A 19,660-nucleotide genomic window follows, 5' to 3' on the forward strand; every position below is an offset into this window, starting at 1 on the left:
TGTACAAATAGTTTTTCACCAACCCGGCCACATACAGACGAGATGATGATGATTGCTTACCTGTCTGATCAACTGTCGATCTCGATTTCTGTCGCTGACCTGCAGCATGCTCTTCTTCTCCTAGAATATGCAGCAACCCCTCACGAAACTCTTTGAAAGTAACGCGAACTTTTTCCTCATTGAGTAAACATTTCACCAATAATTGACCACGTTCCTTTAACTCCAATGTTAGACATAATTTCAGAAGAGCCTCCCGGTCTAGTCCGCCGGTTGCATCGACGTCATGCGTCAAGAACATATGATACAGCCTCTGTTCGTAGGGATCTTTCGAAAGGGCCATTTCCTGATCGTGTTTTTATTTTCACTCTACTAATCTACCTAATACGCCAGCAGTCGATCGGTCAGTTGATCGGGAACTGCCCTTCCCTCCTATTTGCAGCACTTTCTTCTCTTCTTCACACTGGTTCCAAACATACGACAGCAAACTGATGTTTTCTTACCCGAATTTTTACACTTGCTAGTTTCTTTCCGTTTCTATATAACGGATCGGTCGCTGAGCACACAAGCACACAACTTAATCTGCCTCTGTTGCTCTTTTTACACGATTACTAGGCCATACACAGACAGCACCATCAGTCACTCATTTTATCGGCCAAACTTGAGAATTACTTTAATGACCACAGTGACACGCTCTCACAGATATGTATATTTATTACAATAAATGTAGATTCCTTTCAACAGGCCTTGTATTCTCGCCCTGTGACCCTCATCAGGCCACAATAGAAGTTGAAAATGGAAAGGAAACTTTTCACTAAGCACAACATAAAATCGATTTTCCTCCTCGCGATTGAGCCCAATCCCGTAAAAATACCAATGGTGGCGAAATGCAGTATTCTCTGACTATTGTTTTCCTACTCACGTGAAATCTATTGTTCACTTTTGATTGCGCCAACGATGGAATAATCAGCTAGCAAAAAGCGTATTACGAAATTAGCCATATACAAATGTATTGATCGTGTGACCAATTTTTTTTAACTGTTCAAACTACAACTCATACCAATAGTACACTGATTTTTAAAACAAGACAACACTGTTCAACTATCTATCATTTTCTGTGTTGTAAAACTAAAAAATATAAATTAGTATAAAATTTCTCTTCTTTATCAGAGAATCTCTATGACGAATACGTTGCGAGTTTGCTCCGTTCCGAAAGTGTAATCACGAATATTTCGCAAGTAACTGACGTTTGATCCTGTCAACAAAAGTGAACAACGAAGGCACTGCTCAAACTGATCGAAACATCGCATGGGTTTAGATCTAGATAAAAAATTCACCGTAGTAATATATTATAAATTGCATACAGACTAAGTTTTGATTCCGGTTTTTGGTAATTTTTTTAAGAATTATAATATTTTTAAACAATCCGAAAACCATTTTATATTGATAATTTCAATTAAATCAAAAAAATTATTAAACCATTCATTAGATAGAATACTACTGAATTTACTGAACTGTTCGGTAGCTGTTTGACAGTTCATAAAAATCGTCATCACCGAACACTAATGGCGTTTTCGTTTTTAATTTGCACTACACCGGTGCAGTGCTACACTGAGGCATGAATAAACGAACAAAAATGACGAAAACATAAACAGTAACCATTGACTACAATACACGATTCCATTGCACAGAGCTACACCAAACTTTTGATGAGTGCTACACCAGTGGTATCGGTGCAGAAAAAGTGTAGCACTGGTGTAGTGCAATTGGTAAAAACGAACGGTTTCAGTGCAGTTTTCGCTACACCAGTGTAGTGCAATTTAAAAACGAAAACGACATAAGTAATCAGTTCTTTTACCGAACAGATTATCGTTGTTGAAAATTCGATAAAAAATTACGGAATTCTGCAAAATATTCTGTGTGTATGTTATAAATAAAATTCTTTAAATCCTTTTAAAAGAAAGTAAATTCCATTTAATCCCAATGAATTAAAAAATCTATTATGTCACGAAATAGTAACAGACACAAATACTAGTATTTCGATGAGCAATTTGTAACCAACGTATCAGATCCAAGTCATTTTGTCGTGAATACTACAGGGTGATTTTTTAAGAGCTTGAGAACTTTTTTAAACAATAAAACGCATAAAATTTGCAAAATCTCATCGGTTCTTTATTTTAAACGTTAGATTGGTACATGACATTTACTTTTTGAAGATAATTTCATTTAAATGTTGACCGCGGCTGCGTCTTAGGTGGTCCATTCGGAAAGTCCAATTTTGGGCAACTTTTTCGAGCATTTCGGCCGGAATAGCCCGAATTTCTTCGGAAATGTTGTCTTCCAAAGCTGGAATAGTTACTGGCTTATTTCTGTAGACTTTAGACTTGACGTAGCCCCACAAAAAATAGTCTAAAGGCGTCAAATCGCATGATCTTGGTGGCCAACTTACCGGTCCATTTCTTGAGATGAATTGTTCTCCGAAGTTTTCCCTCAAAATGGCCATAGAATCGCGAGCTGTGTGGCATGTAGCGCCATCTTGTTGAAACCACATGTCAACCAAGTTCAGTTCTTCCATTTTTGGCAACAAAAAGTTTGTTAGCATCGAACGATAGCGATCGCCATTCACTGTAACGTTGCGTCCAACAGCATCTTTGAAAAAATACGGTCCAATGATTCCACCAGCGTACAAACCACACCAAACAGTGCATTTTTCGGGATGCATGGGCAGTTCTTGAACGGCTTCTGGTTGCTCTTCACTCCAAATGCGGCAATTTTGCTTATTTACGTAGCCATTCAACCAGAAATGAGCCTCATCGCTGAACAAAATTTGTCGATAAAAAAGCGGATTTTCCGAATGGACCACCTAAGACGCAGCCGCGGTCAACATTTAAATGAAATTATCTTCAAAAAGTAAATGTCATGTACCAATCTAACGTTTAAAATAAAGAACCGATGAGATTTTGTAAATTTTATGCGTTTTATTGTTTAAAAAAGTTCTCAAGCTCTTAAAAAATCACCCTGTACTTACTTTACTATGGGGCGCCTTTTCAAAATTAGCCATATGGAAGAATGGGTAGAACTTAATCGTGAATATCTCGACTTGTGTGAGTGTGTGAGATAACCACAAACAACGCAAAAATAAAGTTTTCTGAAAATTTTAAAACAACGCGGAAAACTTTACTTTTGCTTGGGTTTTTCGAGCAAGGACGACGATTTTGAGGTAGTCAGGCATATATCTTCAACTGAACCATCAGCACTGGTTTTTGCATTGAAGAGAAAGAAAATAAGAAACGAAAAGTGGACATTATATTAAATCAGCCGTTCTAATGGCTCTAAATGTTATCTAAAGAACTATTAAGATTACTTCTTTACAAATCGAAGGTAGAAATCATCAGTTTAGTGAAAATCCAAAATAATTTGATTTGCTTCGTGCACTTTGCGCTGTGCGAAAGTCGTTCGAGACAAATGTTTCAAGCTGTGCTAAATATCGTAGAGAATTCCACAATTTGGTCCTTCTAAAAGGCAGAAATCCTATACAGCATCTTGATAGTTTCTTTCAATGAAATATGCAAATTCGAAATGAGATAATCGACGTCAAAAATCGATGAAAATTTTAGTAGTGAAAAGGGGGAAAGTTTCGCAATTTACGCAATCGATCAACTATCAATTCGAATTCGAAAGAGTAAAAGGCGGGTGGGTAATGTCAGAGACATAACTAGATGTCGTGAATACGAAAACAACTGACATGTTCCTTAACACTTCCGAATATCAATTAGTTGATCAATTGTATGAATTATGCAAGCATTTCCCTTTTCCACATTTTTCGCAACAACAAAGAAGGCTTCACTTGATCTCGATTACTGTTTATTTCACACAGCGAAAAGTGCAAAAATCTAACCAAACTTTTCTAGATTTGCACTAAACTGAGGATATTTCCTTTCGATTTGCGAACAACAAATTCTAATAGTTCTTCAGAAAACTTTTAGAGCCATTAGAACGGCTGATTTTTTGTAATGCTCTCCACCGTTGCTTTTTTATCCATGCAAATGACTGGCAGCTGTGACGTAATCGCTCTTGTCGGAAGCGAAACTAGCTTTGCAAACGGCACAAAATACATCTGCTCGCATTGGCGATAGAATCCAAACTGATTCAATTTTTGTTAGGAGCTTTCTTTTACGTGATTTCGTTTGTAGCTTTTTCACTAATGGGCGGTCCTAACGGCTATAAAAATAGCCGCATACAGAATTCTAATGTCGATTATTTCATTTCGGATTTGCATAATTTATTGAAAGAAACTATCAGTATGCTGTAGAAATTCGTTTCTAGCATTCAGAAGGGTCAAATTTCGTAGTTCTCTACGACATTAAACTCTGGAACATTTTTCGCAAAAACAAAGAAGGCTTCACTTGATCTCGATTACCGTGAATTTCACACAGCGAAAAGTGCAAAAATCTAACCAAACTGTACTAAATTTGCACTAAACTGAGGATATTTCCTTTCGATTTGCGAACAACATATCCTAATAGTTCTTTAGAAAACTTTTAGATCCATTAGAACGGCTGATTTTTTGTAATGCTCTCCACCGTTGCTTTTTTATCCATGCAAATGACTGGCAGCTGTGGCGTAATCGGTCTTGTCGGAAGCGAACCTAGCTTTGCAAACGGCACAAAATACATCTGCTCGCATTGGCGATAGAATCCAAACTGATTCAATTTTTGTTAGAAGCTTTCTTTTACGTGATTTCGTTTGTAGCTTTTTCACTAATGGGCGGTCCTAACGGCTATAAAAATAACCACATAAAGAATTTTAATGTCGATTACTTCATTTCGGATTTGCATAATTTATTGAAAGAAACTATTAATATGCTGTAGGGATTCGTTTCTAGCATTTAGAAGGACCAAATTGAGGAACTCACTACGATTTTCACCACTTTTCGGAACATTTTTCTCGAACGATTTGCTGTACAGCAGCAGATATTTTGTTCTCTTCCTCAGAACGCGTTCTGATTGGCTTGTGTTGACATGGGTCAAATGAGATAGGTTTTTCAATAGTGTACTATTGAAATACTTCAATGCTTTTGCTATACACGTTTAAGTTGAAAAATTTCGATTCTAATGGTAGTTAGATTATATAAATCCTTACCCAGATCACTGAGATATGAGCTTTCAAAATACGAGAAAGGCAAACGCGCCTTATGAATTATCCTCTTTGATACTCGTTTATACCAAACATTTCAGAAAAGTTTAATTTTGAACTATTTGAGATTATGTCACACAACTGAAAATTTTATCATAAAATTGTGATCATATTTCCGATGGCATGTAGCAAAAATTATGTTGATTCGTTAGATACAACAAAAGATATTCACGATCAAAAACTTATCACTCTCTCAGAGGGTAAATTTTGAAAAGGCACCCCATAGTAAAGTTAGTCGTATTCACGACAAAAAAATCGTGTCAGTTTTATTCGTATTCACGACATCCAGTTATGTCTATGACATTACACCACAGACTAACAGACAGGACACTCAAATTAGATTCTTCAATCATTTTAACGGTCATTTCGAATATTCCTTTATTTGGGACAGTACTCACGAGTGTCATGATGGCGCCACGTTACCCTATCAAAAACATCCCGTCTGTCATCTAGACTGTGTTTATTTTTTCATTTATCAACAGAGTTGCCATTCATACAGAATTACCTGTAATGTATTGATTTGTATACGTCCATGCAAATTTCATGCAGGAAACAGATTTAATACGTATTGCCAAAACTATGTACATAATTGTGCCTACTTCTCATCCTTCAAGGCAATACAAAATCAAACCCGTTTTGTTACAATATTTACTTGCTTCTGGTCTGCCGCCACTTAATTTCGGGTGAAAACTACCAACACAATAAAAAATAGTCTAGATGAACAACGTTGAGTCAAATAAATGGTTACCTTCCAACATCGCGAAAATGTTAAATATATTATCAACGTAATCCAATAATTTATTGTGACGATTCATTTTCAAATATTTTGATGAAATCAGGCATCCCTGCAAGCAGCTGATCGGTGTTGACAAACGAGGGGAAACCAACTAGTAAAACAACTTTTACATAACACAAGGGGTGTACAGATAGTAAATAGTTCGCGCAGTACAATATAGGTGGAACTACTGCATCACGAAAAATTATTTTTATAAGAATTTACTCATACTGTCATGTCTGTTAGTCTGTGATTACACACCCATACTTTTTTTGAATTCATTATCAAAATAAAATTCAAAAAGAGATTAAATATCTATACACAAAAAATAGAAGAATAAAAAGCTTTTAAGTGTTTTAAAGAAGCTACTCTACTACTTTACCACAGACTAACAGACATGACAGTATGAGTAAATTCTTATAAAAAAAATTTTTCGTGATGCACTAGCTCCACCTATATTGTACTGCGCGAACTATTTACTATCTGTACACCCCTTGTGTTATGTAAAAGTTTTTTTACTAGTTGGTTTCCCCTCGTTTGTCAACACCGATCAGCTGCTTGCAGGGATGCCTGATTTCATCAAAATATTTGAAAATGAATCGTCACAATAAATTATTGGATTACGTTGATAATATATTTAACTTTTTCGCGATGTTGGAAGGTAACCATTTATTTGACTCAACGTTGTTCATCTAGACTATTTTTTATTGTGTTGGTAGTTTTCATTGAAATTAAGTGGCGGCAGACCAGAAGCAAGTAAATAATGTAACAAAACGGGTTCGATTATGTCTTGCGTTGGATGATGAGATGTAGGCACAATTATGTAAATAGTTTTGGCAATATGTATTAAATCTGTATCCTGCATGAAATTCGCATGGACGTATACAAATCAATACATTACAGGTAATTCTGTATGAATGGCCACTCTGTTGGTAAATGAAAAAAATAAACACAGTCTAGATGACAGACAGGATGTTTTTGATAGGGTAATGTGGCGCCATCATGACACATGTGAGTACTGTCCCAAATAAAGGAATATTCGAAATGACCGTTAAAATGATTGAAGAATCTAATTTGAGTGTCCTGTCTGTTAGTCTGTGACTTTACTTCATTCAGCTATATGTCATAGGGTGACCTCCATTCATCTTAGCTCTGCCATTCATTTCATATACTAAAACTACAGGAACTTATGAATTCCACAGTATATGGGAGAAGTTATGTTTGTCATAAGAATTTCGCTCAATGTTCGGAAAAATTTGGTATGAATTTCATAAGGCTTTTTATTGGAATTCCAATTTTCGTGAATTCATTAGACGGTCTTTTGATTCGCATACGATATTCTTGTGGCTAAAAACCATATGGTATCCTTTGAAATTCTATATATTTGTTTCCTGAGTGTACATAAGAACAACTCCAATCTAACTTTAAACCATCAGCTCTGGTAAAGACTTAAATTGCAATAAAAAATTGGTTGATATCATTTGTTATTTGGTTTGTTCTTTCGTTGGTTTCATTCTTAATTCGACGAACACATACTTTTCGAACGAATAAGAACAAGCCATTCCTGTTTTCAATCTTGTGCAAAGGAAGCATCGGCATCGCAAGTAGTATTTTAAAAAGATTCCAACTATCAAAGAAGTGACGAATGCTACATAATAAACAAATATCGTACTCACGATCAATTTTATTAAAGTCGATTAATGAAATTTTGAAATTAAACTTCGCGCTATTACCACAGACTAACAGACAGGACACTCAAATTTGATTCTTCAATCATTTTAACGGTCATTTCGAATATTCCATTATTTGGGACAGTACTCACATGTGTCATGATGGCGCCACGTTACCCTATCAAAAACATGATGTCTGTCATCTAGACTGTCTTTATTTTTTTCATTTACCAACAGAGTTGCCATTCATACAGAATTACCTGTAATGTATTGATTTGTATACGTCCATGCGAATTTCATGCAGGATACAGATTTAATACATATTGCCAAAGATAAACTGAAGATTACAATGTTCCATACGTTTCATTGAAAAATGTTGGGTCAGTAATCGTGAACCAGTTGGTTCAGTAATAATGTAATTTTATTGACCCTCCGTTAACAAGCGTCGACTAGTTCCGACAAAATGCCATGGAAACAATACAAGTTAGAAAGGAAGCACACATATGTTTACATTCAGCATATAATGATTTCTTGCCACAACTGATGCTTCATGGGATGAGGCTATAACAAACTAAATAAATTCTAGACAATGGTTCTAAGTAGTTTTCACTTTCTTATTCTAAGAATCACTGATATAAAGCGAAATTTCTCAATATCGTTCATACTGTAACTTGATATTTTTCCAAACATAAACAATCATTGTCATAGTTACGACGCATCTAGTGATCAGACACTTGTTGTTTTGCTTCAAAATACTCAAATTGACAGTGAACCGAGCTCATCGAGGGGTCCTATTCAAATGATACCTAAGAAATCGCAGACTACTCTATCTTGAGTTTATCTTTGATATTGCCTAAACTATATACATAATTGCGCCTACTTCTCATCCTCCAACTCAATAAAAAATTGAACCCGTTTTGTTACAATATTTACTTGCTTCTGGTCTGCCGCCACTTAATTTCGGGTGAAAACTACCAACACAATAAAAAATAGTCTAGATGAACAAATTTGAATCGAATAAATGGTTACCCTCCAACATCAAGAAAAAGTTAAATATATTATCAACATAATCCAATAAATCATTGTGACGATTCATTTTCAAATATTTTGATGAAATCAGGCATCCCTGCAAGCAGCTGATCGGTGTTGACAAACGAGGGGAAACCAACTAGTAAAAAAACTTTTACATAACACAAGGGGTGTACAGATAGTAAATAGTTCGCGCAGTACAATATAGGTGGAACTAGTGCATCACGAAAAATAATTTTTATTAGAATTTACTCATACTGTCATGTCTGTTAGTCTGTGCTATTACATTGCATTGAAGATAACCGTCTGGTCAGCAGTATCTGCGAAAAATATGTCGAATTTAGATTTCAATCTTGTCATGTTTTCGATAGTCTACATATTTATAACATAGGTAAAACCATGCATTTAATGCCTTATCACCCTCATTCTTATTTACGGCCGTATGCGATACGTTCAAAAGTTTATCAAATTCGTATTCCCGTTTACGTTCGAATCAATCACACTTTTAAACATCGTACATGCACAAAAACAGCGCCCATCCAACTTTAAACTATCAGTTCTGGTACAGATTTTAGTTGTAATTAAAAATTATTGCTATGATTTGTTATTTTGACTTGTTTTCTTTCTCTGACTTTGTATCATCGTACTTGTTTACGTCCGTATCGACTATTCGACGAACACATGCTCTCGAACGAATGCGAACAAGCCATTCTTGTTTTCACTCAAACGTGTACGCACGCGATTCCTGTGCAAAAGAAGGATCGCAACGCAGGTAGTTTTTTTAGGAAGATTCCAAGCACAAAGGAAGTGACGAATGCTACATAATAAATAAATATCGTAATCAGGACCAATTTTATTCAGTCGGTAAATGAAATTTTCAAATTAAACTTCGTCAAAAGTAAAAAACGCATTCAAAATAGAAGTCCGATCAGTAGTATCTGCGCAAAATATAGTGCATTTTTCTTGCAATTTTGTCATGTTTTCGATAGTCTTTATATTTATTACATTGGTAAAATCATGCATTCAATATGAAATAAAGCATGTTTGCCCATGGCGTATTTTCCATAAAGTACCTAATAGATGTAAAATTTGATGCGTAAGACTGGCATACATTCTAGCGTTTCGCATATGGTTAATCACAAGAATTGAACTGATTTCATCAAGGCTTAGCATTTATTTGAAGAAGTTTGCGGATATTTGAATATTTTGTGGCAAACGAGATGCATTCAAATTCATTCGAGTGAAAACAAGAATGGCTTATCCGTATTCGTTCGAAAGTACCAGTTCGTCGTATTGCCGATACATGCGTAAACAAGAATGAGGGTGTATATTATGCCTGCTATGCTTTCAAAATGTTTTATTCAAAAAATAAATTCATCATTTGATTGCAAATTACTTTCACATTTGAATAGAAAGTTGTAAGAAATCGGATAAACTGTTTTAATTATATTACATTTTTTATATATGTCTGACTGCTGCAATGTAACGCAGTCGTGAAGATGCTAACGCAGAAAAAATTGGAATGAAATGGATTCGAAATAACAAAATATCAAGCAAAGTACGAACATCATTAAACAAACAGATCTTTTTATTATAGTAAACAAATCTTGATTCTCAATCACTATCACTGGATCCGGAACTATAATTGCAAAGTAACAATTTGGGTTTTTTCACTGCAATATCTTCACTTACACCTGAGTTTTCCCTTGGATTGGACATCAATGCATGGACAGAAGACACAGAAGAAGGCCGTTTCACGATTCCCAAACTTTTGGATTCCAATTTTGCACTGACTAGTTTTACCTTCTTGGAACATTCACCTGTAGATGTTGAAGGAAGTGCCGGACGAGTTAGAATAGCTTCCCTGCGCTCGCGATCCTTCTCCGCAATAGATTTAGATGAATGCAGTCTCATTAAGGCAGCCATTTTTCGATCATTTTCACTCTCCGGAAGAAGCGAAATATCCAAACTAGATTTGGCCAACAAGGCTTTGTCTTTATCATCTTGTTGCTTGATTTGCTTCTTGGTAGCCTGGAACAAATTATTTTAAATACTTTGAATACTATTATCAATTCTTGCAAATCATACCCTGAATTCTGCCCTAAGACGACTGTTTGCTTCGAAATTGTCCTTCCATACACTGGAATTTCTTTGATACAACATTCCCAAAACAGGTTTTGCATCTTCTCCTGCTTTGATGTCTTTTGCTCCATGTTCCAATTTATACATTGCATCGTCAAAAAGCTTTTTTTGGACTTCTTTCGTTTCCGTTACAATCTGCTCATTCTGTGTAGGATCCCAACGGTTCTCTTGTCTTCGTGCTCCAGATACTATCACATAATCTAGATTTGCCGGATCGGTTTTAATCTCTATGTAGTTGTCGCAAAGATGACATTTCATCCGAAACTGGTAAACTGGTGTAGAATAGTACCTTGAATAGTTTATCTCAGAACCCGATTTTGTACATGAATTTCAGACAACAAACTTACATTCCAATTTTTGTTTTTTCCGCGTTGTACCGAACGCCCATGCCGATGTGATTTTTGCAGCCGTCACACCAAATGTTGTAGGGCATTTCGAAGCGAATAATAATGATTCCCAGGTGAATTTTGCGAGCACGCTCTCTTAGAGCGTGTGTTCCCTGCCATTTGTTCAAACTGCCCACCTTCGGATCATAGTCCGGTGGGTAGTAGTGATTCTGACCCTTTCGCTCTCCCATAGTTCAATTAGCTAAAAAAGACAAAAAATATTTTAACTTCTCTTTCGAACTTTGGATTTGGTTTGTAGAAACCTAGCCAGAAAACTTATTAAAATGCCGATGTCCACTTAGATTACAAAATATTTCCTAAATCTAGGGCAACAAAAATGGGATGATTTTATTTTATTTCATTCGCAACTCGTTAAGCGTATAACACTACTAATGGATCGTAACTTTAAAACTTGAGTACTGTCCATTTACGAGTCGAAAACACGTAAAAGATATTCAGACTCATCGTAATGACATATTGCATCAATCGAAATTCAGCGAATTTGAAGAAGTTGAGAGGGCATTGTGTTGAATTTAGAACGTTTAGAATGTATTGCACTGGAATTGCGTGTTTATCAATTTTGGAATGAATGTGCGGGATTAGGTGATATTTGTGTATACATATAGTGACAACAGCGACTCAAGAAAATGCCGTCACTCTCCTTATAATCAGGGTGAATTTTTTCGAATTAGATCAATTAAATTTTGCAAGATGACATCACTATCTCTCTTCAATGCTACATAATAAATCTTGCATTAAAACTTTAAACTCCACGAAAGCCTACTACAAACCGCTATAAGAGCTTGTTCCTGTCAAATGGGCCATTTTTCATAAGGTTTATAAAGCAAAACGAAGAATCAGCATAAACCTGCGTTGAAACTTCAAATTCAAGAAAATTTTGAAACCAGCTTTACGATTAACAGTAAATTTATTCGGATGGAATGAATTCCGCTATTTCAGTCCTACGTGTAGCATGCTAGAGGTAGGTTGTTGCTAGACAGCAAGATAAAATATACCATAAAACGATTTGAAACTTTAATTGGTATGCAATCTTGTGTCATGCGAGCTCGGATGAAATTTCATGTTATGTCATTTCGCCTGAGCAATTGACAACTACCTCAGGGTAAATTTTAAGTGCTTAAGCCTAATTTCTAATATATATAAGATGAACTCGATTGATAATGAGAAAAGTTTATCGCTACAACCGAAATCGCAGAAAGGAATGGAACTTAACGCTATAAAAATATGGAATGGAATGGAACTTTTTGTGATTTTTGTATAAAAACTATTTCGCGGCGTAGAAACTTGTGCATACGTTCTAAAAATGAATCATGAAAGTCCATCATATTTTCTCATTTGTGCATTTCGAAGTTTATTTGATGTCAGTAAATGCTACGGTATAGAACATCATAATGGCGGCCGTGAAATTTTGTTTAATGCAAATTACACTTAATTTAAAAATCATAAATGTACGTTAGAAACCTCAAATTTGCTCTGAGTGAAACTGTCATCCAAAGAACACGCACACACACAAAACTAGATTTATGAAAAAATTTAACTGACAATAATGTTTTAAAGAACATGATTGTAAGCAATATTAAGTGTTTGCATGGTTTTATTCTAGCACAAATTGTTTTATTTTTAGTCCAGTTGTTAGGCTAGGTAAAGGGTTTTAGAGAAGCTTAAAAACTATGATATTACTTATCAAAAGACACTTTTTATAGTTGTCATAAAACAGGTAGTGATTGGAAAATCAATTACAAAACTCTTATGAATTATAATCAAAACCATTAGGCATTCGAATTGTGACTTGGGTTTTGAACTTATGATGAATAAAGTTCATTTTTTGACAATTACCGGTGGTTTGTTTGACGTTTGACAGCTATCAGTGGTTTGTTTGTGTTCATTCTAATTTGAATACGTGTAAATCGATATGTATTTAGAATGAACACATAAACAAACCACTGATAGCTGTCAAACGATGTTCATCCAGCTTATTTTGTAACATGTCATGTTCGTGAAAAACCTAATTCAATAGACTACGTTAGTCCAAAATTCGATATCACCAATATTTCCTCCCCCCTTACCATAGCTAATTAAATTATGGAAATGAAAGAGTTTTGTGTAATGCCAATGAACTTTTTTGTGAATATAATGGTTCAGGTTTGATTCACCAATTGTTTTTAAAAAGATTCAAGTTCCAATTTGAATCAACCGCATGTAAATAATTATCTTGGTTAAAACAAACGCAGATTGCAGATTTAAACCATTGTATATTGGACAGAATTTTTGTTTTGGTTTTGAATGGAACTAATCAATTTGAATTTTTTTTTTGGTTTTGAATGCAATTAATCTTTTTGAGATTTCTGTTTGTACACTGAAGATAATTTGAACGCTAGCATCATATGAAAAGCATTTGAACTATCACTATTTGTAGAACACATGAAAATATACACTTAACTCATAGAATAAGTGTAAAAACTGTTGATATTTAGTGTAAAACATGCTACATTTACCTGAAATGCACATAAAAACGATAAGAAATATCATTACTTCTGGATTCTATATGAATTTCATTTGAATGTCACATTATTTTCCCTCAGATTTCAATTGAATCACAGTTGACCGAATCAAGTGTACATTTGTGCTGTACTTTTTTCCACTAGAAAATGAAGTATTTAACACATGTAGTTCACGATTCAATAGCAAAACACATCACACCCAAAGGAAAAACACATCGAAAAATTATCTAATCTTCCATCTTAGTGAATTTGCACATGAAATCTCAAAACAAATCGCTTTGGTTATGTATTGAAATGAGAAAGCATATTAACTTGAAGTGCTGTTTACATATGAATCGATCGTGCAAATTTTTATCAGTGTAAGTAACAATGCTGTTTTTTTTCTAACATTAGATAAGATTTAAAATTAAATTAACATTAAATTTTGAGATTTCTGCTTGTAGGTTACACTTTAATTCACTCACTACACTGCACGGTACAGTTTAATCCATAAACAATACTGAATTTTTCAGTGTGATCGTCAAATGTTTCAACGCTATGTTTTATGGCTTATTCGACTTCAACTGCTCAACCCGTTATGATAATATTTCAAAAGGAAATCTGTACATTCTTTTTGTCTTCTGATCGGCATACAAAACAATCATTCATGAGACTGTTATATTATTCCCTTTATACTCTACCTTAACCACCTAAAATGAAATCGAAGCTCAAAACACGTCGAATTATGGAAGAAAAACCTCTTGCACTTTACTGTTAACTGAATTGTTTTAAAGCTGAATCTCTGCGATGTTTCTATGCGTCACTTTGACAGCACTGCATAATGTAAACAACGGCGCGCCTGCGCTCACTGTACCAAGATATTAGAAAAAGGCCAATTCATTTTTATTTTTATATGCATGCAATAAACACAATTCTACACATTTCACTTAAATGTGAATAAGAGAATACCAATAAATGTTTATTTCTTATGCAATGAAATTTAGATTTAAACCACATTTACTGAAATAACGATTCAAGCTCGATTATTCATAAATTGAGATAACCTTTATATCATCCACCTTAGCATTGACAGCTTGTATTGAATAGCATACGCAGCACTAGAGGTGTGCAAAACAGCTCATTTTGGTGAACAGCTCCGAACCGATCAGCTCACCAAAGTGAATCGATTCGATGTATCAGCTCATCAGCTCTTTTAGTTTGAACATAAGGTTCATTTTGTACGCCGTTTTTCTCATGCACCGGTTTTCTTTCATATGCATGATCGAAATTGAATCATTGATTTGTAATGATGCAATGAATGCAATGCGAATTAGTTTATCTTTAATTGATGTCGACTAAATTGAATCTCTTAAAGAGCCAAAGATCCGACCAGCTCGTAGCGTGTTCCCTTCGTCATAATGCAGTGAACTGGGTAGCAAATGAGTGAGCTGATGAGCTGCGGTTCTTTTGAAAAGAGCTGTGAGCTGTCAGCTCACTTCAATGATTCGATTCACTGGAACAGCTCAGGAGCGAATTGCCCATCTCTACGCAGCACACGTCTTGCACCCCGCGAAACATCAAGAGTACAGCGGCTCATTATATTGGACATCGTGGTCTTATTGAAATAACTTAATAAATTTCATCAGAAGATAGCGTTACTGGAGCCACGATATGATTATCTATACGAATCATGGCAATCCTTTCGGATTAAAACTACTAATTTGTGCAAACTTTGCTAAGAAGGATGTACAAGTGAAAAAAGTAACGTTAAACGGTAAGTGAAAAAAACAAACCTCGAACACGACTGTTAATTGGGAATTTCCCATATTTGGATGTAAAGGTCAATAAAGTCAAATTGAGTAGGGTTAAATTTTTATTTTAGATGCCGAGCTGAAAGATATGAAACACTTGCCTATTCTTCAGTTGGCAACTGGTGTCCAATTGTTCTCAACGGATGTAGCGGCAAAATATTTACTACAGGGCGAAACGCCAATCATCCAGCGGGACGAATGGCTGGAGTGGTCAAGTACGCGGTTAGCTCCGGCATTGACGCATAACATGGCCGTTGGAAGTCGACAGGATCCCAACGCTAAACAAATTCTGAACTCCTTGGTTAAGTTTCTAGATGATTGCTTGAGCAAAAATACATTTTTAACCGGTGATAAAATCACCTCTGCCGACATTTCCGTGTGGAGTCTGCTTGCTCCTGATGGTACTCTGAAAGGTGCACAGAATATTGATAACTTATTACGATGGTACCGGGCAATAAATGCGATGCCAGAAGTAAAGGCCGCTCTGGAGCAGCTTCCGCTGAAAGAGCTGAGTTTTGCTTCGTTGCAGCATTCCAATCGGTACGGTGGATTGCATCACATTGTGCTGGATCCAGAAATTATCGACTTCGAAGGGCAGGTGCTGGTCGATACTGGCGATAACATTGCAGCCACCGTGCAAAAAGAGGAAATTCAACTGGCCAAGGAAACATTCGTTACTGTTCGCGAGCGACCGTCTGTTGAATCGAAAACGGTTCTCCCGAAGGCTGGAGAGAAGAACAATTTGATCACTTCGGCTCTGCCGTACGTGAACAACGTTCCTCATTTGGGAAACATAATCGGATGCGTTTTGTCGGCTGATATTTTTGCAAGATATTCACGACTCTGCGGGTATAATACGCTGTTCATTTGTGGCACAGATGAGTATGGCACGGCAACGGAGACCAAGGCTTTGTCGGAGAATATGACGCCGAAACAAATCTGCGACAAATATTTCGAAATTCATAACTCGATCTACCGTTGGTTTGGAATTGGGTTCGATTACTTCGGTAGAACGACAACACCGGAGCAGACGCAAATCGTGCAGGAAATGTTCATTGAGCTGTACAACGGAGGATACATTGAGACTCGGGCTGTTGATCAGTTACTGTGTCAAAAATGTTCCCGTTACTTAGCAGATCGGTTCGTCGAAGGAACCTGTCCCCATCCCGGATGCGGTTATGAAGATGCTCGTGGTGATCAGTGCGATGCTTGTGGAAAACTAGTCAATGCAGTCGAACTGGTAAGGCCACGCTGTAAAGTTTGCAACACTTCTCCAATCATTCGCCAGTCGAGTCAATTTTTCCTGGATCTCCCGAAAATCGAACCAAAACTCCGACAATGGATCGATCGTGTGGATCATGGTTGGACAAATAATGCCCGCGTAATTACTCAGTCGTGGTTGAAAGAAGGTCTCAAATCACGCTGCATCACTCGGGATCTTAAGTGGGGTATTCCGGTGCCACTTGAAGGCTACGAGGATAAAGTGTTTTACGTGTGGTTTGATGCTCCTATCGGTTATATTTCAATGACAAGCCGATATAGTAAGGATTGGCGACAATGGTGGCAACCGGACGCCGACAAGAAAGTTGATCTTTACCAGTTCATGGCCAAAGACAATGTTCCATTCCATTCGGTAATGTTTCCTGCATCTCTAATCGGCATCGATAAAGGCCATACTCTCGTGTCGCATATAATGGCCACCGAGTATCTGAACTACGAAGATGGAAAGTTTAGCAAGAGTCGTGGAATCGGAGTGTTCGGGAATGATGCCCAGGAAACGGGTATTCCAGCAGATGTGTGGCGATTCTATTTGGGTGCATCGCGTCCGGAAGGACAAGATTCTAGCTTCAGTTGGAACGATTTGGCCGCTCGGAACAATAACGAACTGTTGAAGAATGTTGGCAATTTTGTCAACAGGGCACTTGTCTTCTGCGAGAAATTTTTCGACTCGACCGTTCCTCCGATGGTGCTGAACGATGAGGACTACACGTTGTTGGCGCTGGTAAATCGAGAACTGAAAGGATATGTAAACCAAATGGAACGTGCCAAACTTCGAGATGGCATTCGACATTTACTGGCTATCTCCCGTTACGGCAATCAATACATGCAATCTGAAGAGCCTTGGGTTTTGGTTAAAGGAACCGATGATCAGAAAACACGTGCTGGAACCGTCGTTGGTTTGTGCGTCAACTTTGCTTGTAAGTGTTTGGTCAATCAAAATCTAGTTCTATTAATAAGGTAATCCTCTGACAGGTCTACTGGCAACGCTAATTTTCCCCTTCATGCCAACTACGGCTCGCAATCTGTACACTCAACTAAACGTTTCAACCGGTCACATCGATCCGGACAAACCTCAAATGCGAATTTTGCTGCCATCTGGTCACAAGATCGGTAAGCCAGCTGTTCTCTTTAACAAAATTGAACAGAGTAGAATCGACGAGTTGAAAAAGAAATACGCCGGTGTACAGCAGCACCCAATCCAACCGAGTGCTAGCGCACCGAAAGCGATACCCAGTAGTAAACTGTTTAACTCTATTAAGGAAGCCCAGCAGGCAGTGGACGAACAGGCAGCCAAAGTACGCAAAGTCAAATCTAGCAGCGTGGATAAAAGTGTCTGGCAACCGGAGGTTAACATTTTGCTAGAATTGAAAAAGCAGTTGCTGAATCTCAGTCAACCAAGATTGTCGCAAAGTGCGTCAACTTCCGAAGATGCTCCTGCTTCGCCAACCGTTACTGCTGCACCTTCCGAGTCCCTCAATGTCAAGACTCTGGAGGCGGAAATAGCCAAGCAAGGTGAGAAGGTTCGCTTGTTGAAGAGTAGCTCCGACAAGTCCGTTTGGCAACCAGAGGTTAAAGTTCTGTTGGAAATGAAGGAGAAGCTGGCTAAACTGACCGGATCAGTGCCATCGGCTCCCGCTACTAGTGGTGGAAAGAAAAAGAATAAGAAATAAATAACGCTTTCTGAATTTCCTGGTTTATAAAAATATTAAAAGCAATTTGGCTAATCCGTGTCGTTTCATCTTTTCTGTTCTGATTGTATTAGGTTCCACTTTCGCGAATATTCATCAATAAATATGCATCTAGTTCAAAAACAAATATACGAGTTTTGTATCTGTAATGAATAGAAATAATTTAACATGCTATGAAAATCTCTCAATATTGCTAATTAGCTTGTTTAGAAATCATAAATGCATATTGTTCTTGTCATTGAACCAAACTTTGATTAAATGCATAAATAGTACAGAACTTTTAGTTTCCTTTCCGTTTCCGTTGTTTGTGCCCACTTTGGGAGTATAATATCTGTCGACAAAAGCGAAGTGAGCAACGAGGATTAATCAACAAAAAATAAGAGAATTTTTGACGGCTTCACGATGATTTTTTCATAGGTTATCGCCGAAAGCTACTTCCTTTGGCTCTGGCCCGTCCCGAACTCCAAAACAAGAACAAAAATAAGTTTAATAAACATTACAAGGGCTGTTGATCCTGCCGACTACACCGTAAGATAAAGGTTAGTCAAAACTCCACTGTCAATACACGCAGCGGCAAGGCCTATGATGGGATTACACAGGAAATGGTAAAAACTACATAAAATGGAAATTAAAACCGGGTAAAAAAAACGACAATAATAGTAAAGCTTGCTTCATTTAGAATTGGAACAAACTATTGCTCATATTGTGGCGCTTCTGGTGGACGGATTTGGAAGTTCTTGGCGCCCACGTGTCGGGAATTTTGCCAGCTTCACGTATGATTTTTGACATTCCGCAAATCGACTGTACTTTGTGAACAATCGAATTACTGTTTACGTTCGATTTAATCGCATTTTCAAACATCGTACATACATAAGAATAACGCCAATCTAACTTTAAACCGTCAGTTCTTGTGTAGACTGCAGTTGTAATGAAAAATGTTTGATCACATTTGTTATTATGTTTGATCACATTTGTTATTGTCTTTTTTTCATTCGAATGTGTACGAACGCAAATCCTGTGCAAAAGAAGTATCGGCACCGCCGGCCGTTTTTTGGGGAAGATTCTAAGCATCAAAGAAATTACGAATGCTACATACTCACCCCTTTTCTGCATTTCGATCGAAAATGATTATTTCGATCAAAAGGAAACAATTGCATACTGTATTTCGCTTATGCTTTTGTACG

General features: G+C 36.8%; 3 protein-coding genes across 4 annotated transcripts in view; 1 reads left to right on the plus strand and 2 right to left on the minus strand.

The window, feature by feature from the left end:
* LOC131431574 (blastoderm-specific protein 25D) overlaps nt 1–1,221 on the minus strand; it is a 29,785-nt gene extending 28,564 nt beyond the window's left edge. Inside the window, exon 1 of the mRNA XM_058597377.1 lies at nt 61–1,221. Within this exon, the coding sequence (XP_058453360.1) occupies nt 61–340 (280 nt within the window). The 5' untranslated portion in view covers nt 341–1,221. The remainder of the gene's footprint in view (nt 1–60) is intronic.
* Nucleotides 1,222–10,226: 9,005 nt separating this feature from the next.
* On the minus strand, nt 10,227–14,501 carry LOC131431575 (coiled-coil domain-containing protein 130 homolog). Of its 2 annotated transcripts, none has more exons than XM_058597381.1 (4): nt 14,398–14,501; nt 11,157–11,397; nt 10,756–11,098; nt 10,227–10,698 (listed from the first exon to the last, which is right to left on the minus strand). In XM_058597381.1, exons 2-4 carry the CDS (start codon nt 11,384–11,386, stop codon nt 10,282–10,284), a joined length of 990 nt encoding a protein of 329 aa, XP_058453364.1. In that variant the 5' UTR covers nt 11,387–11,397; nt 14,398–14,501; the 3' UTR covers nt 10,227–10,281. The 2 variants fall into 2 exon arrangements, with proteins under 2 accessions (XP_058453364.1, XP_058453363.1); XM_058597380.1 differs by lacking the exon at nt 14,398–14,501 and adding an exon at nt 13,712–14,091.
* A 318-nt stretch (nt 14,502–14,819) lies between these two features.
* Nucleotides 14,820–18,619, plus strand: LOC131431577 (methionine--tRNA ligase, cytoplasmic). The gene is made up of 3 exons (XM_058597383.1): nt 14,820–15,470; nt 15,579–17,705; nt 17,761–18,619. The coding sequence occupies exons 1-3, from the start codon at nt 15,368–15,370 to the stop codon at nt 18,456–18,458; spliced, it is 2,928 nt and encodes a 975-aa protein (XP_058453366.1). The 5' UTR covers nt 14,820–15,367; the 3' UTR covers nt 18,459–18,619.
* Nucleotides 18,620–19,660: the final 1,041 nt, after the last annotated feature.

Source organism: Malaya genurostris, chromosome 2 (genome assembly GCF_030247185.1).
Source record: "Malaya genurostris strain Urasoe2022 chromosome 2, Malgen_1.1, whole genome shotgun sequence".
NCBI lineage: Eukaryota > Metazoa > Arthropoda > Insecta > Diptera > Culicidae > Malaya > Malaya genurostris.